This window comes from Crocodylus siamensis, chromosome 3, assembly GCF_052110815.1.
Source record: "Crocodylus siamensis isolate JL-2025a chromosome 3, ASM5211081v1, whole genome shotgun sequence".
In the NCBI taxonomy this organism is placed as follows: Eukaryota; Metazoa; Chordata; order Crocodylia; family Crocodylidae; genus Crocodylus; species Crocodylus siamensis.
Genome location: NC_143397.1, coordinates 192,199,310 through 192,226,884, shown reverse-complemented (window position 1 = coordinate 192,226,884; position 27,575 = coordinate 192,199,310). Strand labels below are relative to the sequence as shown.

General features: G+C 41.0%; 1 protein-coding gene across 3 annotated transcripts; it reads right to left on the bottom strand.

Annotated features, from left to right (window-relative positions):
* On the bottom strand, positions 1 to 25,304 carry SDCBP (syndecan binding protein). Of its 3 annotated transcripts, none has more exons than XM_090040030.1 (9): positions 25,136 to 25,304; positions 14,200 to 14,265; positions 10,883 to 10,961; positions 8,426 to 8,535; positions 7,919 to 8,083; positions 6,323 to 6,498; positions 4,951 to 5,122; positions 2,012 to 2,103; positions 1 to 768 (listed from the first exon to the last, which is right to left on the bottom strand). In XM_090040030.1, the coding sequence occupies exons 2-9, from the start codon at positions 14,248 to 14,250 to the stop codon at positions 714 to 716; spliced, it is 900 nt and encodes a 299-aa protein (XP_089896156.1). In that variant the 5' UTR covers positions 14,251 to 14,265; positions 25,136 to 25,304; the 3' UTR covers positions 1 to 713. The 3 variants fall into 3 exon arrangements, with proteins under 3 accessions (XP_089896156.1, XP_089896155.1, XP_089896157.1); XM_090040029.1 differs by lacking the exon at positions 25,136 to 25,304 and adding an exon at positions 19,020 to 19,345; XM_090040031.1 differs by lacking the exon at positions 25,136 to 25,304 and adding an exon at positions 19,020 to 19,341 and having other exon boundaries at positions 7,919 to 8,080.
* Between the last annotated feature and the right edge of the window lie 2,271 nt (positions 25,305 to 27,575).

Sequence of the window (27,575 nt, the reverse complement as noted above, 5' to 3'; positions counted from 1 at the left end):
TACTTTTAATATGATTTTATTAGGTTAATCCTGAACTGTTTAAACATTAGTTAAGGCGACAGAATTTAGTCACATTTTAGAGTTACATTTTGTAAAACAAGAGCAGTAAAAAGATTCCAGTACAACATAATCAATTTTTATCTGTACAATGTTCCATTTAAAATGCTTATTTATGGAATGATGCCAATATTAGCTACACTCAGTTTAATTGGCATTCTTTTGTAAACAATACAGAAAAAAACAAAACAAAAACTAGCACTAATAATCATAACTCTAATATACTATTCCAAATATATTGTTGCAAACCGAAAGCTGTAAAAATACTTATTTGTTCAAAAAAGAACATAAAAAGCACAGCAATAAGTTTCAGATAGGAAATGACTAGATCACCTAAAGAAGATTACAATTACTTTCCTTTAATTGAAATGGCTTCTCATAATAGTAATATGAACCTAAGAAAGAAATCAGAACATGATTAGTTTCACATGTGTAAAACCAGCATAAGGCTACAAAAGGCTTACTTTTTTTCACGAACCAAGATAACATGTTGAACTGTAATATTCCCAGGCATAGAATATAATGCAAATGCTCAATGCAGCATATCTAATTTTGGCCTCAAGAAAGGCTCATGTGCAGAATACAGAATTCGCTGAGTATAATAGCCCAAGTTTAGATGAGTGCCTATTACACAAATGAATACATAATTGCTCTGTTTAAACTTCAGGGATCGAGTGATCCATCAGGCTTTTCATAATGTTGGATGCCATCCTAAAAGAAAAAAAAAAAGTAGTAACTTTAGAACTTCTAGACTTTAAAAAATAGTTTTATTGTAAAAGTATTTTCTAGTTACTTTGTCTTAGCACTGAAAATGTTTAAAAACAAAGCTTTGCAGAGACAAGCTGCTGTGTCACTACCAAGTGACCATACAATTTACCCTTTGTTCCAACATGTATATTGCTACAGAAAGTAATATTTATATATGAAGATAGGAATGTTTCTTCAAGAAGATGTATTCTGCCCCATGTAAACTGCTACACAACCACTAAAGGAATGTTTTTAAATACTCAACTTTCAAATCTGCCAATATGTAGCTAGAACAGGCAGAGTGGTTACTTACAGGAAAGAGGTGGCAAGAATACCACAAGGAAAAAAGACAAAAAGCTTGGAGTCGGGCCTAGAGAATAATTTGTATCTAGATGGTCATGAAATGGCAACACTGTATTCTTCAGAATTAAACCTAGGTTTTCAAATGAGCACTCAGAAAGAACCCACAACTTCACTCTCGAAGTGTTAAATGCGACATGTATGGAATATAATTCTTGCCAGGAAACCCATTATATTAACTGTGAACTATGTATTAAGACTGAAAAATTAACAGATTTTTTTGGGGGTCTTGTTTTGTTTTTGCTACTAAGAAATTTCAAATTCTAAAAATGGCCTTATTAGTGAATTCCTTTCAACCTGTACAATGCATTTAAGCACACTTAAATGACAGGAACTTAAACAAAAAAACAACAAAAAACCCACAAACCAGAACCCCCCTCCCCCACACTATCCAGTCAAAGAGTCAATTTCAGACATACAGTTTTTCACTGGCAATGATGATCCTTTTTTGTTAGATATGTGTAAAGCTCTCTCAACACTGCGAGTCACAGCATGACTGACTGAAGTGAAATACAGGTCTCGGGTTATTTTAAAACCACTCCAAACTGAGTGTTGTATAGTTCCCACTTTCCCTGTGAAGTTATAGTCTTTTCTATCAGAAGCTTTTAAATGGTTTTGCTTTCAAGAAATTCTCCTGCCTTCTTAAGAAAAAAGGATCTGGAATTCTTCTGTAGATTAGGGTTACTGAATTCTTAGTAAATATTTACCAAAGAGTTATGTTGCAATATGCTCAGTGTGACAGAGCCGTTTGGTATCAAGTGAAATCTAATGTATAAAAATACATTTATGCCTCAGTTACTCACAAGTTTCCGGGGAGATTTTAAAAGTGTTAGTTTTTCTTGCTTACCTCTTAATAATGTATTCATAGATGTGGGAAGGCATTACAGTAATGGTCACCACATTCCCAGCTGTTGCCAAGATGTCTGCAACCTGGGGGTCCTGTAATTAAAAGAAAACAGGAAGCCATATTAGTTACTTCCCTGAGATAGCAAGTATTTTTTTTAAACAGTAGCAAAAAGCTGGACAGTCCAAGGCCATTTTGCTGTTTTTGCAGCATTCTTACTAAACCAGGGCTGTTAAGATTGAGGAGAGGGGAAGGGGCTGTCAGTTTATCTCCATGCTGAAAACCAGCATAGATTTGGTCAAGTTTCTGCCAAAGGAAGTTCCATAAACCTAGTTCATCTTTGTGCTCTCTCCCCTATGAGCTATAGTAATGCACTCATCTCCTGTTCTTTGATACATATCTAGTTAAAAATCGCCTGTCCTCAAATAATGGGATCTAACTCAGAGTCACACAGCCCTATTACTCAGTTTCCTCTTGCACTGAACTGCCAAGAAGCAATTGATTATAGGACTTCAAGTAAAGCATAGTCTAATATTACAGCATTTTGCGTGTGCGTGCGTTTAAGACCTGCCCCCCTCAACCAGCCACACAACCCCTACAGCTACTAAATCTTCAGATGCTTTTTTTAATGTACAGCCCTAACTATTAGGATTTTCTAGATTACTTCAGTTTCCAAGTGTACTTAAGCAGTAGTCTCCAGTTAGGTTCTGTGACCACTTGGCAACTGTATTTGCACAGCTTGGTGCAAGTGTTCGAAATGTTTCTCAAAAGAGAAACTCCGGAAGGATGTTCTGTGCCCAACAACAACCAGCTAAGAGCTAGCTTGGGAAAAGTATAAGCATCACCTCTATACAGCTCTGCATAAGTGGATGTCAAGAAACCAGAACAGAGCAAAGGCACTAATAAATGTTATGGATCACAGAGCCTCTGAGCAATGGGGCTTGTAGTTGAGCAGGAAAAAAGTCTCAACTATTGAGTCCAGCCAAGGCATCAGCACCAGATTAGTTCTTCAAGGTTCACAAAGACTCAGAGCCCTTTCCCTTTCTTATCTATAGATTTGTAGGAAAATTTGAACTGTACTCATTGATTAGACTGTATAAATTTAGGTGTATAAATAAATGCAGATGTGGAAAGAAGGCGTCTTCAGCTGCAATTGCTAACGTAAGTTTTTACTAGTCTGTGAAAGGCATGTGGAGTTCTGATCAAATGAAGGCTTAAGTCCTAAACTGTTAATACTATGGAAGAGGTGGTGAATAACATGGGGATAAGCATCTGATAGCGATAGGCCACATTAAATACAAAGCAATACATTGCAAAGTTCATGTTCTTGAAACCCACAAATGGTCATCTTTCTCCACAGGAAAAGGAAGGAAAACTTGGGCCAGTGCTTGATATGAGCCTATATATTGTGAAGCAGAGAATTGTTACATTGTCTATTGTCTGAAGGATAAATTTGTTGCTTGAGGGGTCTGCAATACACAACCTATACCTCTCCAGGCAGGGATGACTCTTGGAAGTGCGGCCTCCATGAGCTTTCCCCTTCCTCTGCTCAGCAGGATGGGTTCTTATCCCACAAGCGAAACTTATCACAGCTCAAATGCAGAGAATCATGACAGGGGAGCTCATCTACCCCAGCAGAATCCATTACAGTACAAGCTCAAGTTTTCCTATGAGGATGGTTCAAAGCAGGATGCAAAATTAAGAATGAGTACAGCTTGCTGAGCCTTTTACTTCAAAAGGCTGCAGCTTCTTCAATCAGCTCAAGCATTACCATAGTCTGATCACTACAGCTGATCAGAGCGGTGGCACCCTTTGAAATAAAAGCTATAGCAAACAAACAGCTATGTGGGACCACAAAAGGTGCACCAAGCTTGAGCTATACACTTGACAGTTGTTCACAAACCCTCAATTATCAGAGGGCTGCGAACCTAGCCCACAAAGAATCTGGGTTCTACTGTAATTCCTCTCAGCCTTCATTGAGGCCACTGTGGACAAAAGAACCAGAGTAATAGTCAACTAATTCCTCATTTTGTGATAGGATCATTTGCTCAAACCATTTCTGCTTGTACAGGCTAACCTACAAGGTCTCTCAAAGAGCTAATCCCCCATGCTGTAGCTTTGTAGTCCACTTCCATCTCCCCCTTCTACAACTACCCTGTTCTGGAGGTCCACAAGGAGTGCTTACTCCAACCTGAAGACTCCTCTTCAGTGGAGAAGAAAGATTATTTTCCTTTTCTTGTGGTTGGCATACATCTTTGAATAAAATGAAAGGATTTACTTATTCTAAGTTCAGCATAATTTGAACAGATTGACAATAAAGAAGAGTTTCATACCACTGCATCTGGCTACAAACATACACAGTGTATTACTTAGTTTTACAATTAGACTATAAAGCAAGAAGTACAAAGAACCCAAAGACATCTTTCAATGCGTCCTGGAAGAGGGAAGTGGGAAGATCTGGTAGAATGACTCAGGATCAAACTGTAGTCTAGTCAGATTTATTTGGTTATTTATTAAAATATCCCCAGTCTTGGCACCAGAAACTCCCTGAAAATTCAAACTCTGGATTAGCACATTTAAAAATTTGCAGGGAAGAAATGACAGCAAAAAACCTCAAGGATCAAGCAAGCTTATAACTAGCAACCAAGAGAGCCAAGCTAAATCTACCAAAACAAGGGAAAACCTGAAAAAGGTGGGGAAACATGTCCACTTTCAGTAAGTACGGTTTTCCTGACTCCCCATTCCTCCCACAATGACAGAGTTGTCACATTGCTAAGCATCTAGTACGCCACTTTCAAATACCTTCTCTGAACTTTTAAAAATATCTAGTGTTACCATACTGCATTTAAAAAAAAACACAAACAAAAAATCAAAACAAAACACCACCAAGCAAAGAGTCAAGGTGTTGTAACATACTTTTTAGAAAAAAAAAGTTACTTTACCTTCAATCCAATTACATTCTGGCCATTAATTTCACATATGTTGTGTTCTGTAAGCAGCCCATTTCTTGCAGCTGAACTGTCTTTTACTATTGAAGTTATTTTTCCATTTTTGAATATGAAGCCAACATGTCCTGTGCTGTCCTTATGCATAACAATAATTCGTTCAAAAGGCCTGCAAAAAACATATTCATATACACTTGTTTACAATGTAGACGTATTCAACATGCACAGAACAATTCTACAAGGAGATTAGAGTTGTATTAATTTCTACAAGGCTTTATAATAGTTGTTCAGGATTATTTTTTTTAAATACCAACCACAATTGCAGCAGCAGAGCAGCATTTTTTCCACCTGATTTGTCTTTGCCTCATGTCCTTTCTATAGTAGTAGTTACTCTACCTTTTTCAGAGAAATAGTATTAAGATTAAAGGAATCTGAATACATTCCTTTGATCTATCAAACTTATAAACTGACATTCAACTTTCAGCGTATGTTGATTCTAACAATGTTGAAATAGAAAAATTGATTTCAGGTGAGTAATGTACATAACCTTATATAATCGAGTTATAAATCAGCTACTTTTTCTTATTTTTAAGCCTTTCTTCCCCCCCATTCAGATTTTAAAAGCTACCCATTCATTAGTTTTGGCCTGTACTTTCCTGTGTTACAGGTATCCCACCCTCTAATCTGCACATTTAAATGCATTTCTTTTTTAATAGAACTATCTGGTATCTTTTCGGGGGATCCAGGACTTAAACATACAATGCTGCACAGGCTTAACCAAAAGCCACACTGTTAAATGAAATGTAGTTAGAGTACTGCAAATTTACTGTGCAGACACTTATTTTGATTAAGCAGAGATGTGCTTCTGTACTACGCTGAATACAAAATCTTTTATTCAAAACAAAAAAAGTGAAGACTTTCAGTCAGTACCAAAATACTGTGAACTCAGACATTAAGGTAAACATTTTTTGCCCTGACCCCAATCTCCCATCTCCAGTGGCTGTCATTAATGTTCAGAACTTTGATCTCAAAGCTAGGAAAGCAAAGGAATAACTCTTAAGATGCCCATTTTTAAGTCAAGTGGCCCAGAGATAAGGTATCAGTACAACTGACAACTAAGATTTGTGCAGAACTAAGCAATACTTGTGTGCAATATAAATTTACCCTTGCCAATGAGTGTTTAAATCGATTAAAATATATCAAGGAAGTGGGAAGTTTGACATGCTTGAAACCTATTTGGACAGGGACAATCTTTGGTTGAACCACGGTTAGTACAGAGCAACCATGAGCACGGGCTCAGGGGGACACCTGATGCTACAAAAACACAAATAAGGAACAATCATTTCCAATTTTTAGTTAGCAGTCTTACCTGTCACGCACAATCATTGGAATTCTCTCCCCAGAAGCCTGTTTGAGAACTTTGTGGGCTTTATCAGAGCTCCACCCTGCACAGTTTTCACCACTGATCTGCAGAACTTGGTCCCCAAACCTCAGACCAGCAAGAGATGCTGGAGAGTTAGCCTGTACTAACTGGACAAATATACCCTAAGTGCAAAGAAAAACATTTTTCATCATTCTTCAGTAGGACAGAAACAAGGATTTCTTGAAGCCTTTTAAAAAAACAAAAACTCTTTTTTATCAAATAAAGCTACATGCACAAGTTGAACAAATTCTTTATGACAAATATTTTCCTTTTAACAAGTAGGCATGTTATCATAACTAGCCTAACAAGAAAGTTACAAACACTTCTCAGTTTTCCTCAAGGTTCACTTGGAGTCTCAGAAGCTTTCTTACTGTGAACTTTAAACTCTTACTTGAAGATGGAAAGGCAGCTAAACTTTTAGCAATGAACTTTAAATATTTGGAATACAGTGTGTCAGCATACAAGTCTAAAAATTCAGCACCAAGAGAAAGGCTTTTTTTCCTTCTCAGATTCCATACTATGGATCTTGTCTAGATATGTAAACGACTGGTATTTATGGAGTTTTTTCTGCAAAGTTTACAGCTTCCAATTAAACTTGCTTCCACTTCACTTGAGAGAAACTCCTAAAAAGCATGCCTACTCAAACTCTACCCAACTAGGACACATAATACTTAACACTGGTTCAACTGAATCATTGTAAGGAACTTTAGGATTTTTCTATCCTTCAAGGTGTCTCTTACTCTGAAGAGAAGTCCCGGGGTCTTCTGAGGGAGACTGGAATACACTTTTAGCTTAACAAGCCTTAAAAACAAAACCTGCAATGTACTTTGAAACCACAGATACAATTATTCCCTCTTGCAAATCACCCTACACGTTATCAAGAGCGCCATGCATCTTTTGTAAGTGGGAACAACCAGAAGGCAGTGAGGAAAGTTTAAGAACTTATTTGCAATTAGGTTAATTACAAATGGAGAAGAGAAAACTAGCCTGATGTTACTTTTTGCAGATAGATGAGAGAAGAGCTTCACTTCTTACTACACTCGACTCTTTTCTCATCAACATTACATACCAGCAGTTTAAACAGTCTTGCAACTGGTAGGACACCAAGAATTTGCACTGCAATATGTCACCCAAAATTTATGCTGGAAGACTAGAGTGACAGAAGCTTAGTAACTTGTAGTAGGTTTTGTAGCGAGTGATTGAAGGGTTTTCAGCACTCTATGTAAGGACATACCAAGAGTGCTTTATGGGTGCTGCAAACAGATACAAGTACTACAAAAAGCTAACTACTTCTAAGAGAAGCAAACAACTTGAGACAAAACATTCATTTTGTACCACTTCAAATCTCTGATCTTTTGGAGTGTTAGAATACAAGAATATTACACATTAGGTAATTTAAAAGTTTACGCTATATTGCAATACAAAAATATATGCACCATCTGCAACTCCACAATAAAACTGTACAATTATCCTACTACTGATTAGTGAAATAAACACTAATTCAACCAGTTGCCTACAGAAGCACCACTTCAATATACTTACATTGTCTACAGATTTAAGGCGAAGCCCAATTTTGCCATCCTGGTCTTTGCACAAGATTACTTCACGGAGGCCTTGTTTAATTTCTGCTCTGAGAAGTCCAACATCATTTCCTGTTACCGGGGCCACCATATAATTCACAGTGGAAGGCCTTGTTACCAGCTGCTGCTAATTGAAAAAGCCATGTTATCAAACCACCTAATCAACAACTTATCAGAACAATACAGGCAAGTCAAAACAAGATCACATTTATAACCAGGTGAAATTCAAGATGCTTTATAATTAAGTTTCTGATCAATAAGCTAAATTTTGCAAAGAACTCTCTACCGAGGACTTGGTAAAAAGTAAGCTTTATAGATAGAACAGACACAGCTATTCATTAAACCATCATTAATTTGTACAGAAGCATAATACACTAATTAAAGCTAATACATGGCAGTCTACTTTTAAAAGACAGGAAGATCACTTAATATCAGTGTCATAAACTAAATTTACTTGAATAATACCTACACCCTGAGACTGTGGAGCAGCAGTCACTTGCAAGTTTCTTTGTATTTCTTCTTCATTAAGACTGAGGCCCATGTACTGAGAGAGTTCGGGATAAAGTCTGGGATATAAGCCTATAGAAAGCAAAGATTTATTTAGTAATACAATGATTCACTTTTTACTGTAAGAGATAGTTTTGAAAAAATGGAGCAGCTGTAAACTTGTAGTAAATGCGAGCAAACATTTGTTCCCAAAAATACTAAGGAGACACCATAACTAATCTAATATTTCATCATAAAAAGCCATGTGCGTTAAAGCAACAAACCATGGCTTTGAAAATATATACAACACCACCCATGTGGATCTCGTTTTAAGATACTTAAGTCACTGTCAGGCAAGCAACTGATTTTTCCCCTGAAATATTTCCTATAGAATAGTGACTAAAAAGCCCGCTTTGAGAATGTGATAGTGTAAAGAGCGCTCAGCAAAGCTCTGGGAGGTTCCATGAGGTTTGTAGGGACATGGCTAAAATGATTTCATAATTACCAACCCCTTACAGAACATGAAATAGTAATCTGGCTCTGCAGGGTAAAGAAAACTGAACTTAGAAGTAGACATGCCTAGATCAGCTTAAAGAGACTGATAAAAAGGTGACTACAATGAAGAACAGAGAAAAGAATGCAGTCAACGATTTTTGGCAAAAGGGTTTTAAATAAGTGAAGTCTGCATTGTGCTGCTCAAGTTGCGAAAGTTTTCCATTAAAAAAAATTTCATATATAGTTTTCTCCTGCTGCAGGATTTCCTGTGCTTATAGGGAGTACACTGCCCCTGGCAAATGTCAGAGGCACTAAGTCAACGTGCAGGCCGTTAGATACAGTGATCTCAGGTCCAGATAAAATATAAGGTCAATGCATCAAACAAAAACAACAACAACAAAAAAAACCCAAAAAAACCCAAAAAACAAACAAACAAACAAAAAAGGCTAACTGTACCTTTTGTCCTCTTTCTGACCTTTGGTTACACCACCTTGTGCCTTTCTTTCTCCTAGCTGAATTTCCACAATACTTCAATAGGAGTACTGTTACACAGGTACTGCATCCCAGGGCTTGGACTATGAGCAATGCATATCCAGTTGGCTGAACAGAAGTCACATCACCAGCCCTCTTAAACTTTCATTTATATATCAGTAGGAACAAAGCATTAAAAATTAAGCCCTAGGACAGTCTACATAAAACTCTTTACAGTCTCCTGACAGTAAGAGATGAGCAGGCCTAGCCTTTCCAGGCACCCTCAGCAAGTTCCAATTTCCATTAGCTTAGTTCTCCAATTCCTACCCCCAACAACTATGAGCATGTTTTAGACTGCTATAAGACCTTGGGAACAAGAGCAAAAGGACTTAATAGATGCAGAAAAGTTTAAGACCATTTATGCTTCTTTGAGTGATGGAAAGATGAGCTTGTGGACTAAGATACCCCAATGTACTCAACAGGGCCAAGGTGGCATTTGTAAGACTGATTCCAACAGGACAGAGTTATAGGCTGCTCAATCTAAGGTAGATAATATTGGGTTTCTTCATCAACATGTTCTGGTTTGCACAGTGAAGCCTTTTCTTTACTTGTGTTAAATAAAAGAAGAATAGATGGCTTTGAGGAAAAATGCGTGGGTGCCAGCTAAAGAAAGACTAGTGCCAAGGTCAGTGCCAAAGCATAATTTACCTCCTCCAGTTGGAACCAATGGTTCTATTGACTTTGTTGGTCAAACAAGTACCAGTCTGAGTTGATGCTGATGAAAGTGTAAACTGCTAGTGTTTTCAGGCCTATATACCAATCATGACTGAAAACTATTTAAAGACTGACCTCACGCACAAGGTCCATGCCTACTTGCAAGTGGGAAACACACCAACACAAGATGGCAGACAGGTTTTCATACCCAGTAAATCTTCCATTATGCAGTCTTAGATATGACACCCCTTCCCTTCACCAAAGCAACATATTATTTTCAGAAGGTCAAGGATTTATACCACACTATTCCACCTTTCTCACCTCAATAGAAGGATGGACAAGAAATTCTTGTCACGGTTGTAAGCTCCAATTCCCAAAACATTTATTAGTTTAAAGTTATAGTACATTAACTATTGGTAAAATTAGTTACTTGGCATGAGCTTTCAGTGAGGGATACGGATAGAAAGGTTTTAGTTAATTCTCTCCTTTTTTTCCCCTTAAAATAAAGAATGTCATAGTTACCCTCCCCTCCAGTAAATGCAAAAAGTTGCAAGAGGAATGATCTTGCAGAAGGGGTAGGAGTAGGAACGAGGAAATTATTTTTATTCTCTGATATCCTCTAAACTCCCATTTCTATTTTAGGCTGTACTTCACATACCAGAAATGAAGAGAGAGAAGGGGAAAAAAAGATTTCTTTTGCAAGATTAAAGAAGTTTCATTCTTTTCCAAAACAATGTTTTGTGCAATAAATAAAACTTACTTGCATCTTGAGGAATGGGTGCCGAGGCTTCAGACAAAATTGCTGGATTAGCTGGGTTTGAAGAAAAGGCAGTCTGGGCCTAATGGGAAAAAAGTTGTATGATTTTGTACATAAAGCCTATAGTCCTTACTGTGCATTTTAGAGTTAAATGCTCACTTTTAGATATCACATTACACTTTGTTGTTAGAGATCTTGGGATTAATTCTTTTTCTTGAAACTAAACAGTTAATGGTAATACCATGCGTTGTGTCCAAAGTTCTCTCTCACACGATCATAAAATATCTTTCCTATAAAATCATATAATGACTTTTCAAAGGGAGAAACAAGAACAGAGACAGGTAGCTTTTTATTTTTTTTAAAAAACTGTAATCAATTTAACTTATCGAAACCAAAAGTTATAAATTAAGACATTTATAGTGGATAAATAACTTCTCATCTTGAAGCGACATAAGCAGTTAAAACAGTCTTCGAGGATCCAAGTTGTACCTTATAAAAAAAAAATCTGAGCAATTTTAATTTATCAAGGTTTTTTTCTCAGTTCAATGAAAGCCAGTTCTTGAAAAGTCATCCTACAATCCTGCATGGATTTCAAGGATTATTTGCAAACCAACATGTCATAATAATACTTAAAGCCCTGTAAATTGCTTAAGAATTTATTTAGAAGTCTAGGTGCTATAGCTTCCATTTAAAGAATATGAACCTTTTATGAGTTTCATATAAAATATACACGAGCTTCATATAAAACTCAAGAGAGGTGGCAAGGTATACAGCAAATGCCCTCAAATAAACTTATATTAGCATATCACTCACAGAGACAGGAGATAGGATAAGCTTATTTTTAAGTTTTAGGGTAGGGCTGTCCAACTTTGAGTAGCTGTGGGTCACACTTTCCCTTTGTTGACTCCCCTGCAGGCTACACGTCTCCAGCACCAGGGGAGAAGTGGCAGGAAGTCAAACTGGAGAAAGGACTGGGGGTCCAGAGACCTTGGCGCCCAGGGAGAAGTGACAATAGCAGCAGCAGAAGGCAAATAGAGCGAGGCAGTAATGGCCAGGGGAAGCAATCCCCACACCTATGGGAAAATGTACGGGGAGTTAAGTATGTAAGAACTGTGGGAAGCCCCTGGGTTGCATGTTAGGCACTTGTGGGCTACATGCAGCCCACTGGCCGCCATCTGAACAATGCTGTTTTACAGTATTTCCTTCCTTCCTTTTCAGGTTTTCCATTCTTTTGGTAGTTTTGTAGACCCCGTTTTACTCACAAACTTGGAATATATGCCATGTATTACTGACTACTTCAAAAGGCATCTTGAAATTATAGTACTGACTCAGTTGGCTGTTCTGATATTTATAAACAAGGCTAAAAGAGGCTCCTCAGACATCCATTTCAACATATTACATTATGATAAAAAAAACAAATTTGACATTAAGTTGACCAAGCTACTTCATGTTTCAAACTCGAGTAGTTTAAAAATTAAATGATGACTTAATAATAGGATTTTCTCAACAAACGTGTAATGAATGGGGTTAGAAGAAACTAGCCTATATCAAATTAAATACCAACAATAATTTAAAAAAAAACAGTGTCAAATCTATGGAGGTTATACCTCCCTGTTTATTCCCATTGCTCAATTCACCCCTTTAATGTTTATTCATTTCATAGATTTCACGGACATTAGGGCTGGAAGGGACCTTGGAAGATCGAGTCCAGCCCCCTGCCTCGGGGCAGAAAGTCAGCTGGGGTCACAGGATCCCAGCAAGATAAATGTCCAAGGAGTCCAGAATAGGTGCTTGCATCACCTCTGGAAGCAGTCTGTTCCAGACCCTGGGGGCTTGGACAGTAAAGAAGTTACCACGCCTTCTATACTTATAGGCAGCCACCAGGTCCTTCCCCCCCCGCCCCGCTTACTAAGACTGGAGCGTTAGACCCTTTCTTTACCCCCGAAAGAAAGGGGTAGAGTTCTATGCTCAAATAACATAAGAAAATTCAAATACTCATTCATATTTCACTGTATTAACACTAATTTATTAACAGGAGCTATTGTTAACAATCTGAAAACAAACCTGGTAGAACAAAGATGCTTCCAAGTATTAAAGACCCACCATGCTATAGCACAGGCCAACTTGTAGTATCGAAAGGTCTTTATATGGTCTGGACACTAGGCAGCATTAAAATAAAGCTTTCCATAACACTAGGGCTGCTTACAGACATTAAACCTCCGCTCCGCACCCCCCACCCCCAAACAAAAGGCCCTGATAAAAGGCACTTTAAGCTTGGTGTGTTCTTGCACTGAGCCCAGAGCATGCTCAGAAAAGGCAACACGCTAGTTGGACCCAGCTTGCCCAGTGTCTGCATATATCAGGCACTTCAGTGGTGTTTTTATCCAATAGCTGATTGAATCAGCTTTAAATCAAAGTGCTAAAAAGCCCCACTGAAAAGCTTCATACAGATGCTGTGGATCCAAATCAAAGTAACATGCTGCTTCTTCCACTAAAGCATGGTTTTTTTGTTTGTTTGTTTTGGGGGGTTTTTTGGTGGTGGTGGGAGGGGTTAACATCTGCAAACAGTCTAGATTCAAGAGAATCAAAGAATCATTTCACCACCACTTTCAGTGATAAAGAGCAGTCCCCTTTCATAATATTAGAAATCAATTAACAATTAAAAACAGAAGATTCAAACAATAGTTAAGATTTTAAATTATGTCCCAGAGACCAGATGTTAGACATATACATGTTCTGGTATCTTGCAATAATCTACTTTGAAATCAAAACTTCAGGTAGAAGAAAGCAATTTGGCAGATATTAACTCCTTTCAATAATAACATGCACTCTGAGTGAGACTACGTGCATGGACACTGACCCAAAAGTTGAATAATAAGATCACTTTTGTTCTCTGAAGACTGGCAGTTTCTTTTTAGTAGCTTACAAAATGTTCTGATTTAACCTTATCAGTCAGCTTCAGACTCACATGACCAGAGAAATCCTCAACTGGGTATCAGTGTACAAGTTATGGAGTTAAAAAAGCAGAACCAAGTCATTTGGATCACATGGAAAGCATATTTTGAAATATGTGAGTGTAACAGTTGCATGACAGTTTTGTGGGGTGGAAGGGTTAGAGGTGGGAGGAGGTCTACTTAATGTCAAAGAACGGGGAGCTAAACAATTGTTCTACTGCTGAAAAGTGATGATTTAGTCATGGAAAAGTGGTTTTAACCCATATTTTAGAAGGGGGTGGAGGAAGAGGAGAGGAAAAAGCAATGTTATTACTACTTCAGCTGTTCACTAAAACAGATCTAAAGAGTCTATACATTCCACCATACCTGAATTACTTTGTCCACCTTCAAATCTTCCAGGGAAGGATAGAGCGACATTTTTATGCAATTTCACTAAAGAAAACAAATAAAATCCGACTTAGCAACTGCACACTTACAGCTAAAGTTTTAGTATGCTTGTTAGCTTCTACCCATTAGAAAAGCTGATGTTCAAATACTTATGAGACTCAACCATGCTACAGAAGAAAGATAAAGCCTTTGACTGATTCCTGTTGTTTGTTTAAAAAAAAAAAATGTATTTAATGCCCCACTTCACCAATCCTGTGCACTGGCTCCAAGGCCATTCAGGATTGTACCCCAGGCTGTACATGAATACTGGAGCCAGCACACGGGGCTATCCAGCAGGGTGCCACACACAGCACACACCCTATGCCAGTGCCCTGTACTGTGGGCAGCACTCATGGCAGTGGGTCTAGCCCATGCACTATAGGTAGGACAAGCCCCGGAGCTGGACCTGGTGCTGCGGATGCTGCTCACAGTACAAGGGACTAGCATGGGGCATACACTGAACAAGGTGCCCCACTAGACAGCCTCATGCATTGGTTCCAGTATGGCCCTATCCAGACTGGCCTTGGAGCCTGAGTGCAGGGTTGACCCAGCACAAATCAACCCCCTGTGCCGTGAGCAGCACCAGATCCAGCCTATATGCCAGACTGGCTCTACATGCAGCATCTGTCCAAGACCCACACATCAGATCCAGTCCACAGAACCCATGTTTGACACCCCTAAACTAAAGCATTTGAACAAGTTTCACTGGTTAAGTTCAACTAGTCAACAATTCATTGATAAAAGAACTGGCTTTTATTATTCATTAATGCCAATATAAACCATATTAATAGCACCAAGTGGTTTTAAATCTGCCAGAATTTGACAGTTGAGAATGATAGTGAGAAACTAACACAGGCAGTTAGGTCCCTTTTGTACAGGCTACCCCTTGACTCATGACATGATACAAAAGAAAGATTATAGACTTAGAATCTCACTTTACCATGCATCACCCCAAGGGATCATATGGAAAGTACAGTCGCAGTAAATGCACTCTACCTTCTCCTGGAACTGGGTGGCAACAGGCCAGGGAAGCACAATTTTTCCAAGCCCCATGTATCTGAACCCCCACTGAAGTCAATAGGGGGCTCCACATAAGAGTAATATAAACTTTGTCCCTAAAATTGTATTGGTAGTTCTTTAAAAGAAAGCAATTTTTAAATGAAATTAGGAGTAGGGATAGCTATGGAGCCTATTGTTCCACACGCCGTTTTCAGCTTTGGAATGATTCCCTCTCCTCCCCACCTCTCCCTTGTCAGGTGGGGAGGAGTAAAACTGCAAAAATCAGTTTCATTTGGACTGTCTATTCCAAGTAAATCTTCCTGCTACTTATAAAACTTATGCTTGTTTTAAACAGATTTGCAAATCAGTTGTTTATGATAGAAACATGCACCCATCTTCAACAATATATAAACCTAATTATGCATTAAGAGAGTAGTTCTCAACTACAGGTACACATACCCTCAGAGGTGCTTAAAAAGGTCATAAGGGGTATGCAAAACCAATGTGGCTGATAAATGCCACATGCGTGTAGCCTCAGTGCAGCACACAAGTGGCCAGGAGCACAGCCAGGTCAGGCTGGTAAGTCTGTTGTGAGGGAAGGGGCATGCAGGGGGCAAATTGAGGCCCCAGCAGTGAGCAAGGGAGTGGGGCTGGGGCAAGCACTGCTCAGCTGGGGCGGGGTGCATGATTGAGCTCCAAGGTGGGGAGGAGGGGTCCGCTCCTGCCACTATGTGCAGGGGGTGTCCCAGGATATGAGTATGGGATGAATGGCAGGCTGCTGCTGTGGGCTGGGGCCAGGGTAGCACTGGGCTGTTCCTGGCAGGGGTGCTAGACCAGGCTGTGCTCTGGGCAGGTGGTGGCAGTCCTGGGAAGGGAGGCTACAGTGAATTCTGGAGTGGCTGCAGCCCCTCTCATAGCTCCCCTCCCAGTGCTGCAGCCTGGCCCAGCCCCAACTGGGAAGAGCCTAGTGCAGCCCCAACCCTAGCCCCAGCGGCAGCCTGCCCCACCCCACATGCAGATCAGGGGTCACATGCCCCCCATGCCCTCCTGGGGTGCATACAGTGGTGGGAGCTGCCCCCCCCACCCCCAAATGAGCTGCTCGCAGCTTCATCCTGCACTCTGCCCTGGCTGTGAAGCATCTGCCTCTGTCAGCCCCACTTCTTCCCTTACTGCCTGCAGGGGCCTTGATCTGCCCCCCCCCCCAATAAGAAAAAAATATAAAGTGGTACATGAGCTGAAACTGAGACAAAAGGGGTACACTTCATAAAAAAGGTTGAAAACCCCTGCACCGAGACAACAGACACGCTTATGTCAATGTCAGTGAAATCCTTTCAGCTTCTTTTATCGCTCAGTTAACTGCTTGACAAAGCTTGTCATGTGTTACTTTAGCTATTTCTCCGGAAGCTTGATTATAGTGCAAAGTTTACATATTATGTAAGAGGATATCAGAATAATAATATAACGTTTTAAAACAGTGATTATGTCAAAAGCTTTTAGTACGTGCTCACAGTTACGTTCAAAGCAAGGTACAGGATTGATCCTACTTTCAAATAACGTAACTGTTTTAGTTGCACTGGATGCAGCTCAATATTAAAGACCTTAATTACATTGAGCAAGGAAAACGATATGCTAATAGTTTAGAAGTCAGGCTTAAAACGAAAAAAACCCTAAACAAAAAGGTAAAATGCAATGACACAGGTTTTTGTTCAGGAAAAGTGGGTAAGATGAACTAAGAGACCCAATCCTATAAAACATACTCAGCAAACAGTCTTTTGGACTCAAAATATTACTCATGAATTGAGACATAAGGATTTGCAAAATTCAGGCCTCATTTAGATTTAGAATACATTTTAATTTAGAAGAGATCTTCCAGACTCCACACAGCTAGGCTCTGCACGCACATTAGCAATTGGAAAGAAATATTTTTTAAACTGTAACTATAGATTACTTTTGGTTTGCAGACTAACTGTTGGACATCTGAAAAGTTCTTAGGGACACACTATAATTCTCCACTTGCTAATCCACATTAGCAGAGGCAATATTTAATATCAAAATATTACTGCAAAAAATGTATCAGGAAGAATATCTCAATTATAAAGAGATGGTTCATACACACAGAAGGATGGGAAAGTGGCTTTAAGTGTGGGGGAGGGGGAGGAAACTGTTGGAATGAAATTTACACTCTGGAAGTATAAACTAGACCCAAAGTCAGTGGTTTGTAAATATATTTGCAAACATTTGCAATAATGTACCAAAGATGAGAACTTTAAAAATAAAACAAGACCACTGGATATCAGTAACTACTGAAGAACCAACACATCTTTAGAACTTGGGCAAGTAACAGAAAATATTACCAAGGAATACCGGTATAATAAAAGGAGCATTATCGAGTACTGAAAATTGATTTGAATAAGGCAATTTTGTTACATCTTTAGTAGTAACAGGTATTCCAATAACCTGACAGCTCCAATTATGTAAATAAAAGTTATATAAAGGGTGCAATTTTGCATAGTAAACCACAGACACAAAAGTTAGCCTAGACAAAAATTATATTATTCTAGGAAAGGGATCCTTCCCTGCCATATGGGTCAAGTTTATAGAAGGTCATCTCAGTCTATTACTTATATATTTTGCATAAAATAGGTGATACAAACTAAAACAAAAGTAAACATTAACAAGAGTTGAGGAACAGGCCCAGGTAAGAGAAAGATGGTAATAATCACCAGCAGCCCTAGAAAAGCTCCTCATTCATACAGACTACTTGATCCTTAATTCTGATAATCTTTGTCTGGAGACTGACCTCTAGAGAAATTTTTCTCTCGCTGCTTTTCCTTTTCTATGATCTACTTGGGGAGAACTCTACATGGAGGAACAGAAGTAGGACACTGACAGCAAATCACATGTACAGTTCCATTTCCACTGGCTCAACAACTACTATCAAAAATGATATTTTCCCTAAAAGATTAGTTACTAGTTCAAACTTCAATGCAAAGAAACCCAGTTAGACTGGAAAAAAGAAAGGCTTCCAAGAACTAGCAAATTCACTAGCCTCCTACATTCTATCAAAGCAATATATATGTATTAAAGATGTGAAGCCTGAATGTTTGAATTGTCACTTTGCCTACAAATCCAGGGAGCTTTTTCCTCTACACCCAACTGCTTTTTCCTCTAAACCAACACAGCTATGGCTTGGATACCTACCTACACACACACTTATATGTATATATACGCACAAATACAAGCACATACACACAAAATAAATTGCCCTGCAATTACAGAGATTTATCTTGTGTGTATGTAGTTGTGTATATACACATATAAATACAAAATGTGTGCGTATGTGTGTGCGCACACACACACAACGTTGTGCCGTTGTGTATCTCGAGCCTCCTTCGCGTCCTTCGGAGCCGGGGGGGGGGGGGGGGGGCTAGAGGCACCGCCCTCGCAGGCCCCCGCCGCCCGAGGAGCCCGTGACGCGCCTTCCCACGGCACAGAGGTGCGGCCCGGGGGCGGGACGAGGGCAATGAAGAGCCGGATACCAGACCCGGCCAGACCGACCCCGCTACGAAGCTCCGACACCGCGGCCGCCCCGACCCGGCAAGGCGGGGTTGAGGCGGATGCAGCGCCGCGGACCGCCGAGACGCGACGCTCCCCCCACCCGCCCCTCCCCCCGGCGGCCGGGGGGAAGCCGCCGCCGCAGCCGCCCCCCGCTCCCGCCCGGGAGCAGAGGTCCGGGCGGGGCGGCGCGCGCCGCTACTCACCGTCCGGGCGGCCTGTGGTGAAGTGCGGCACCGAACGGCACTGGCAGCTACGTCAGCGAACCCCGGCTCCGTCGCTATGAGACTACCAGCTGCAGCTAATCCGATGGCCCCGCCCACGGCGCCGCGCGCATGCGCTGTTTGCTGGCCCATGAGGCAGAGAGGTGTCTCGTACACTGGGGGAAGCCCGGAAGGGGTGGGGGGCCCTGAGGGAGGGGTGTTGGCCCCTCCCGCCTTGTCCAGGCCGCAGCGCCTCTCGCACTGCTCGACGGGTTGGTGTCTGAGGTACCGCCACGTCTTCTGGTCGCTCTTTTGCCCCGTTTCCTCGCACCCGCCTCGCAGGCCGACCCCGCCTTGCAAGGGCTGCCGGGAAAGACGGAGGAAATCATCCCCCTGCTTCTGCCTCAAGGTCTCCCGCGCCTACAGCCGAGCCGCGCAAACCTGCCCCTGGGCACCCCAGGGGGTAGACCCAGCGCCGCCCCCGTCTACCGTCTGGATGGGGCCAGGCTGGTCTCGGTGCTGGCAGACGACAGGACACAGTGTCTAGTTGCAGCCAGGGAGCTTTGGCTGGGATGATCTAGGTGGGGGTGCTCCAGTTCTGAGCAGGGGGTTGGATTAGACCTCCTAAGGTCCCTTCCAACCCTGATTTTATACCATTTGTTTTGGAGACAGTACTAGGAAGGAAGTTTGAGGCCCAGGGCAAGCCCACAGCAGCAGCCTGCCCGCCCCCACCATGCAGATCCGGGGGCACCACCCTGCATGCTTCTCCAGGAGCGCATGCAGCTGCAGCAGCTGCCCTCCCCCATCCCTGTGCCCCACCAAGTGAGCCACTCATGGCTCCATCCTGCCCCGTGCCCCTTTGCTTTGGCACCCCACTCAAACCACCTGCCTTGCTACAGTACTGTTTGGAGAGGATGCTCCCTGCAGATCTCAGTGCAGCCTGCCCTCTTTGGGCACTTACACATGTGCAAGGTGGATACTCTGACATTCTGTAAATCCAGGGTGTGGGAGCAAACTCGATTAATCTGCTGGAGTGCAGAAATTAACATGCTCTAGCAGCCTCCAGCATCACTAGGGTTTGAATTACACTCCAACTCTTGGGGGGGTCTATGGTGGTGGCAGCCAAAAACCAGAAGGAGTCACTGCCCGAGCCACTTAAAAAGAAGCAAGGTTGCCAGGGCCTCCCAGAACATGTCTATAAATACCCTTTGCTCCTAGACACATGAATGAGACTTGAAACGCATGTTGTTTTGATAACTGTTGCTCTTCGACACTGCACTACACACCACTTTCTGAAGTGTTGTGTTGCCTTTCCTAATTAAGATTTATCACAGAGCAGTAGCGCTAGAGGGAACCTCCAGAAGTCATCTAGTGCTAGTGCTGAGGCAGGACAATCCCTATCCAAACCATCCTATGCAAACCCATAATCTAACCTCTTAGAAAAACTAGTTGACCCTGAGACAATGCAAGACATAACAAGCTCACCTGCCACATGCAAAGCAGGGGAACCACAGTGGCCAACATCCCGCTTGTGGAAAAGGTTAATATACACTCAAGAGATCCCTGGTAGAGGGCCACACCCCCCTACAGAGGAAGGCAACCCCCCTCCCCCCCAGTCTTCACCAGTCTGACCATGGGATCAAATTCCTTCCTGACCCCAAATATGGCCATTGGTCTAACCCTGAGCAGAGGGGCAAGACCCTCTATCCAGGACCCTGTAAGTCCAGCAGGAGCACTGGCATACCCCAGTCAAAATCCCTAGCCTTGGCTATAGTTAACTCCGTGCCAATAAGGGAAAACCAATCCAATGTCTAAGAAAGGCTTAAAAGAAACTGACATGTAAACAGGTCATTGATAGAAGTGATGTAGCCAAAAACCAAACTCTGCTGAGCCTCTCTAGAAACAGTCATTCAAACATGTTTTCCCCACTGCAAGTGCATGCATACATTTTGAGATATCAGACAATTTTGAATCTAGTTATTGGTGTCATATGAATTTGGATCTTTTTTTTTATAATGTGCACTGGAGGTGGGAGGATGGGGGATGGCACTTTCATTTGAGTGGCTCTGAGAGCCGCTCTAATTAAAGTGCTGCAGCGTCTCCTGTATCAGCATCCCCACCTCAAAAAAGTGGCGGGGCCACTGTAGCTAAAGCTCATTTGATGAGTCATAGTTCAAGTGCTCCCACCATTGTTTTTAAGTGTGGGAATGCTGATACATGAGATGCAGGAGGCTGCTAAAGCATAGCAGTTGCCATGCATTGAGTCTGCTCTGATGCGCAGTGCATCCAGTGCATTGGAGCAGCCTCCGTGCTTGTGTATAGGCACCCCAAGTGTTAGGCCATAACAATGTAAATGACTTAAAGTCTACAGACTTCCATTACTGTAACTGCAACTTCTATAGGTAACCCAAGCTAATATTAAGTTTAGCTAGTTCATGAACAACTAGCAGTATAATCCATGTATGCATGATATACTGTGCAAACTAGCTTCTCAGGTGAGTTTTGTAGCCAGTGTGTCATGCTGCCCTAGCTATACAGTCTCCATTACCTAAGCTAGGTATTATAAAGCTAACTTTGTCAGTGATTCTCAACAAGGGTACCCTGAGGTGTCCCCAGATCTTTTGAAGGGTGCCATGAGGTGAGGGGTGATAAGCAGATAAGCACAGGTTCAGATTTGTCCCTACCTGGCCAGTCCTCCACCACTACTGCCCAGTCCCTCTGCAAGGAAGGAAATACTGCACTGTATAAATTAGCTTTTAAAATGGAAATACCATATGGAGGGGTGCTTTGAGTCCAGTGAGGGGTGTCTTCTCTTCAAAAATGTTGCAAACCACTACTTTATGTATAACTGGAGTGCAGTTAGAAGTGAATGCACCTGACATACTCGAGTGTATTACGCCAACGCTATTACCATTATCAATTAAACTTGCAATCTCATCAGAAAAGAATATCAGATGAATTTGACAGGATCCATTTCCCATAAATTCAGGTTGACTGGCAGCCATTATATTATCCTCCCTTAATTATTTATGAATTGCATTCCATACTAACAGTGCCATTATTTTGTCTGGATCGAAGCCAGGCTGACAAGTTTATAATGGTTTGTCCCATTTAATCCTATAAAAAATGTTGGCACAACATTAGCTTTGTAGAAAGGGCTTCATTTGCTATTTTTGCTGCTGTCATGCAATCATGAGTAGAGGCTGAGTACTCCCCAGCCCATCTGAGTCCACTTATGTGGATCAAAAGTTCCCCAGTGGGGCTTTTTTGGGCTGGTTTTGATTGTCTGCTCTTGAGTCCTCAGTCTGTGGCAGACACTAAGATAAGCCTGGAGCAGCACTGGGGGACAAACCTTCTGAGCATTGTAGCACATCAGTGGATTGGAGTGGGGCAAGCTCACCCCTGCCTTTCTTGGGGCTCCCTGCTGATGTGGTGTAGATCATTTATAGATGGTTTATAATTTCCTTATTTCTACTGTACTTTAAGGAAAGCACTTGTTAATTTTATTTATCATTTTCAGAATCATTAATATTGTCATCTGAAGACTTACTTAATAGGACAGCTGACCACTTCATGGCTCTCTTGGTGAGCTTGGCATGTAGGCATAATTAGTTGCTTAACAAAAGGGAAGTAAAAGAGTAAAAAACTTGGGGAATGCGAGGGGAAGGGACATGCTGCTAAGTATGGAGGGGGAATAATTCTTACTTGATTTGGGAACTTTAAAAAGTCTCTAGCTGCTGCTTCCATGGTATGGTCGAAAAGGAGGGGTGGGAGGGTTGTGTAACCTCACCACTGCACCCATCTGCCCCTGGACTCACACTAGCATAAGAGTTTACCATTGGTCAGTGAATTGTCAAGCTGTGACCTAAATTAATGTGGGAGACAAAAGGAGAACATATAATAACCATGCAAGACAGAGAAAGGGAGAGGTAGTGTACTGATTGCAATAATAACAGTTAATAGAGCAAACATAGACATTATCAATGTTTGTCAACAGAACAAACATAGACATTATCAATTTTGTGAAACTCCTGTTGGACTTTTCCTCACCTTTTATTTTACCTTACAAATTAAAGTCTTGTCTGTCACGGAAAACTACAACAACTGGAGAAACAGTTCAATGGCATTTTGAGAGCCAGCGAAAGCTGAGAGGAAGAGGTTTTAGTTAGGCTGTTTAAAACTTTTGAGTTTTATTTAACACCAACATCCAATTAAACGTTTCTTGAGTTGTTACCAAAGTGTTTGCTAACTCGTATAGTTGAATCAATTCAATATAAGCATAAGGGGATCCTAACAGTAACTACATCAATGAGTAATATTTATATGTTATTACACAAAGGTCCAAAACTTTCACAGCACTTTAATTACTAGAAGTGTTTGGAAAATGAAAATCTATTTGTGTGGAAAAATGTCAGCATTTTTTGGTTCAAAACCTATTTCTTATTTTTAGAACATTTTCCTTTTTTTATTATTTTCACCTCCATTACCACTATTCTGCCCTAGTATCATGGACTGGCCCTGAACAGTGATCTCTCTCACACTGGAGAATAAAAAGAATGCAAAAAGGAGGAGTGAAGAAAAAGAGACAGTGGATGTTTCTTTAATGGATTTTCTTATTCTGGGTTTAACAGGTCTGACGTGCTGTGAAGCTATTTGCTGGAGAAATTACCTTAGCAACTTGAGATACAAGAAAATATGAGGTTACAGGAACAAGAATAATTATTCTCATAGGAACATCATCTAAATAGCCAAAACTAACTGCTGAATGTAATGTACAACCCTTCCTTCCAACCACCCTCCCTAAAAAAACCACAACAGAATGCAGTTAATATGCTTTTAAAGCATGCTCTTGAAGAGAAGAGCATTTGAAAAAGTTATTTGCAAGTAATTTCATTTATCCTAGTACATAATAATGCACCATTTTAAAATTCTTTTTGTTTTGATGCTAAATGAGTATCAGAGTCAACATGGGCAGGTTGCTTTTCCAATACTTTGTTTCCTGGAGCTCAGTCCTGAACTCCTTATTCATTGAACATAATAAGAGTTTTTCTTGTAGAAGGATTCCATGATTAGATCTATTGTATGAGAGCAGAGCAACACCTGGTGAACTCATCAGCTTTTGCTTACTCTGACTGGAGGAACACCCTACACTGAGTATCATGATTATTTTTCCATTGTTGAAATACACTTTTTTTACCATTGTTTTCATGCTAACTTCCAGAGAACAACGGGCTCCATGCCTGGGAAATAACAAATCACAAGCAGCTGCAGAGTTTCTAGTAAAGTTGCCTGTGGTGGTATTAAGGCTGTCCCTTCCACTTAAAAGTAGAAGAGGCAGTTTCAGAGAGTCCTTGGGTCTTTCAGAGAATGAAGTCATGTTCTATACCTTTATATATGGCAAGGAGGCTTTCAGCATGTAAAACAACTACATACAAAAATTTCATTACAGAAACATTTAAGGTGGCAGTCAAGCACTGAAAATGGCAGAATATTTTTTGGCCCCCTTTTGCGTATACATTAGGGTGCAGTATTTTAGTACCTAATCACAAACTATTTTCCACGTGATGCATTTCAGGAGACAGAACAGACTGTGCTCACTGAGCAAACAGCTTTTCAATACTGTTTTATCGTCACACTTCAATGTATGACCTTGTTACCTTATTTAGTGCAAACTATTCAAAAACCACTCTGAAAGTATCATCATTAATGTCCTGGTGGGACATTACAACGCTTACCAATGTAACGTTTTAATGCTGCACAAATCTTAATGAATTTATTTTTATAATCCTCCTATGAGTTGAGGTGATATTATTACTCCTGTATTGCAATCTGGGAACTGAACCATTAATGTTAAACTTGTAATTTTGGGTATGCAGTTTGAGATTCTTACAATGTTATTTACTTTTTAAAATACTTTTTATTGTTCAATTTATTGTATTATTTTGGCAAAAGCTGTAAATGACTATTGCTACATTGTTTTCTGAGAACAGAATGCCTTATTTAGTCAGAATATAGATATCCCTTGACTTTGATTGCAGCTATGAGTGCCCAGTACTTTTTACAAATCAGATCCTAGAGTTCTTAGTGGGTACACAGATAATGGGAAACACAATAGTTACCTGTTAAAAGTCTGATTCAAGTGGCTTGTCCAGCATAATTTCGAAATTCTGTGCAAGAGGCAGAGATGAAATCAAAGTTTCCAGCATGGCATTTAGTTTCTTAAAATATAAGACAATCCTTATTTTCCCTAGAATCCCTTTCATTATTCAGCAGCCACCTCCTAAGTTCTAAAGTGTCAGAGGAAAATATTCTGTGGGCAACAGCCTCCTTCACTATGTAATCTTGAGTCATTCCCTGAAAGAGGAAACCAGGAAGAAAAATAATCAGGAAGTGGGTGGAGTGATTTCTACACTCATACACAGGACTATTGTGCTTCTCCCTGTACCTAATCCACAAGTGAGATTTCATTGGAATAGCAATGGAATGAGCTAATATTCTCATATTTTTCATATTTGCTTCTATGAGTCCATGTTTTACGTAAGGCAGAAGCTAGACAAATTCAAAGTAGAAATAAGGCATATTTTTAATCATAGGGTAATTAACCATTGAGACAACTTGTCAAGGGTTATAGAAGAGTCTCTGGCTCTTGATGGCTCTAAATCAAGATTTCATGTCTTTATAGAAAAAAAAGATTTCCTTTAGTGTAATGGTTCCCCAGCTTTTGAATAAATAGACCATAGTCAAACCTCAGAATTTCTCACAGAACAATATGTACCAGTTTAACCAATCTTTTAATGGAAAAGGACAGGCTGAGACCTGCTGCAATACATAGACCATTTAGCATGTCCTTGTGGACCACCAGTGGCCTGTGGACTACAATTTGGAAATGTTATTCAAATTAAAACAAAAGTTATTGAAATGACTCCAGAATCTCTGATAAAATTTTACAGTCTGTGTTCTGCAGGAAATCCAGCTAGATTATTGTACTAAACCCGTCTGTCTTCAAAATGTATAAATAAGCATTTCTACATCCTGTATTTAAGTGGAGAACTGCACATGCTACACTGTTGAAATTACTCATAGATAGGTTGATACGGTTCTTTACGTAAATCCAATATCTTTTATTATACCAACTCAAATAGTTGGAAAAATTCTTCTTAGCAAGCTTTTCGGCACAAACATCCTTCATCAAGCTGAGGAAGCATCTGAAGGTGGTCTGTGCTCTTCATGGATGGAGTGGTAAAGCATCCAGAGGCCAGTAGGTTAGAATTCTGTTACCTAATCTTGAATTCATCCAGGTCTCTGGGATTAACATGACAATTCTTGCAGAAGACATTTAGTCACAGTGGGTTTTCAGAACCTCTAATTTCATGACATAATCTGAAAGAAAGCCCTATCAGGCTGCAATGTCGTGCCTAATCAGGCCTTCCTGAAAAACCTTCTTAAAGCTGATTCAGAGGAGAGGGAAACAAGCTGGGTTAACACTACATTTTTTTGCAGTATGAGTTATTCTTGGAAGTCTGCCATCAAATTACTGACAAAACTGAATCTGTTTAGCTTGTGAGGTCAGAGGCCCCAGGGAGTCTGGTTTAGGAACACCAGTGTTCAGGGGTAGATGGAGGGGGGTGGAGCAGGGAAAGTGGCATAGTCACATCCCCCTTCAACAGTGTAGCTCACTTGCCAACAGCTCCAGTTTCTATATAGCTGCAGATGCCAGGGTCCCCTGCAGGCTCTGAGTCCCAGGCTTGTGGGGAATACCTGGGGGAATCAAGCAGAGAAAAGGTGAAGAAGGAGAGGATCTACCTGCCACCATCACTGTTCCCAGCTGAGTGGAGGCAAAGGAAGCCCCAGCCTGCTAGTGCCCTGATCCAAGCAGGGATTGCTAGGACCAGAGCAGCTGGCCAGTCTCTACTCCCTGTCCTCTTCCTTTGGTTTCCCCATGGGCCTGGGGGCACCAACTGCTGGAGCCAGGCTGAGCTGGGGAAGGCATTGGTGGGTGGCCCTCTCCCTTCTAGTGCCTGCTCCTGCCAGGGGGAAGGTGGATGCTTGCAGGGACCCAGCAGACACTGGAACATAGGAAGCCCTGCTGCTGTTCCCTGCCCAGCCATTCATTACAGCCCCTCAGCTGAAGAGTGAGTCTGGGGCTTCCCCTACCACAGGTCAGCCAAGGAAAGAGGCAGCAGGAGGCAGGTCTCCCCGCTTTCTAAGCCCAGAGACAACCCCAGTTGGAAAGGGAAAGGGAAAAGGCAGGGGAGGGGAGTAAAAAAAATCCCAAGCAGATACTGTGGTGCATTCTGCCACGGGGCATGAGGGTGGGGAGGGCTGCAGCAGCCCCTGCAGTACCAGTGTCATAGACCATACCCCACTTTTTGAAATCCTAGATCTATCTATGCCAATGTTCATTAGTTTCTAAAGAAAATAAGGAATGTATTATTACTATCTAAACTTTCTATCTGTTTTTATGCTCTGTTTCCCACCCCTTGTTTGTATGTGTGTCTCTCTCCCACTTCATATTCCTCCCTAAAATGTTTCTCTCTTCCCCTATCCACTAGTTTTCAT

Bases quoted from the DNA above. Each gene is read 5' to 3' on its own strand.
- SDCBP (XM_090040030.1), bottom strand. From the start codon at position 14,250: ATGTCGCTCTATCCTTCCCTGGAAGATTTGAAGGTGGACAAAGTAATT. The intron at 5,123-6,322 runs GTAAGACTGCTA...TGTTTTTTGCAG, and splicing joins CCAATGATTGTGCGTGACAG to GCCTTTTGAACGAATTATTG. The intron at 2,104-4,950 runs GTAAAGTAACTT...TTTTAATTACAG, and splicing joins AGAATGTAATTGGATTGAAG to GACCCCCAGGTTGCAGACAT.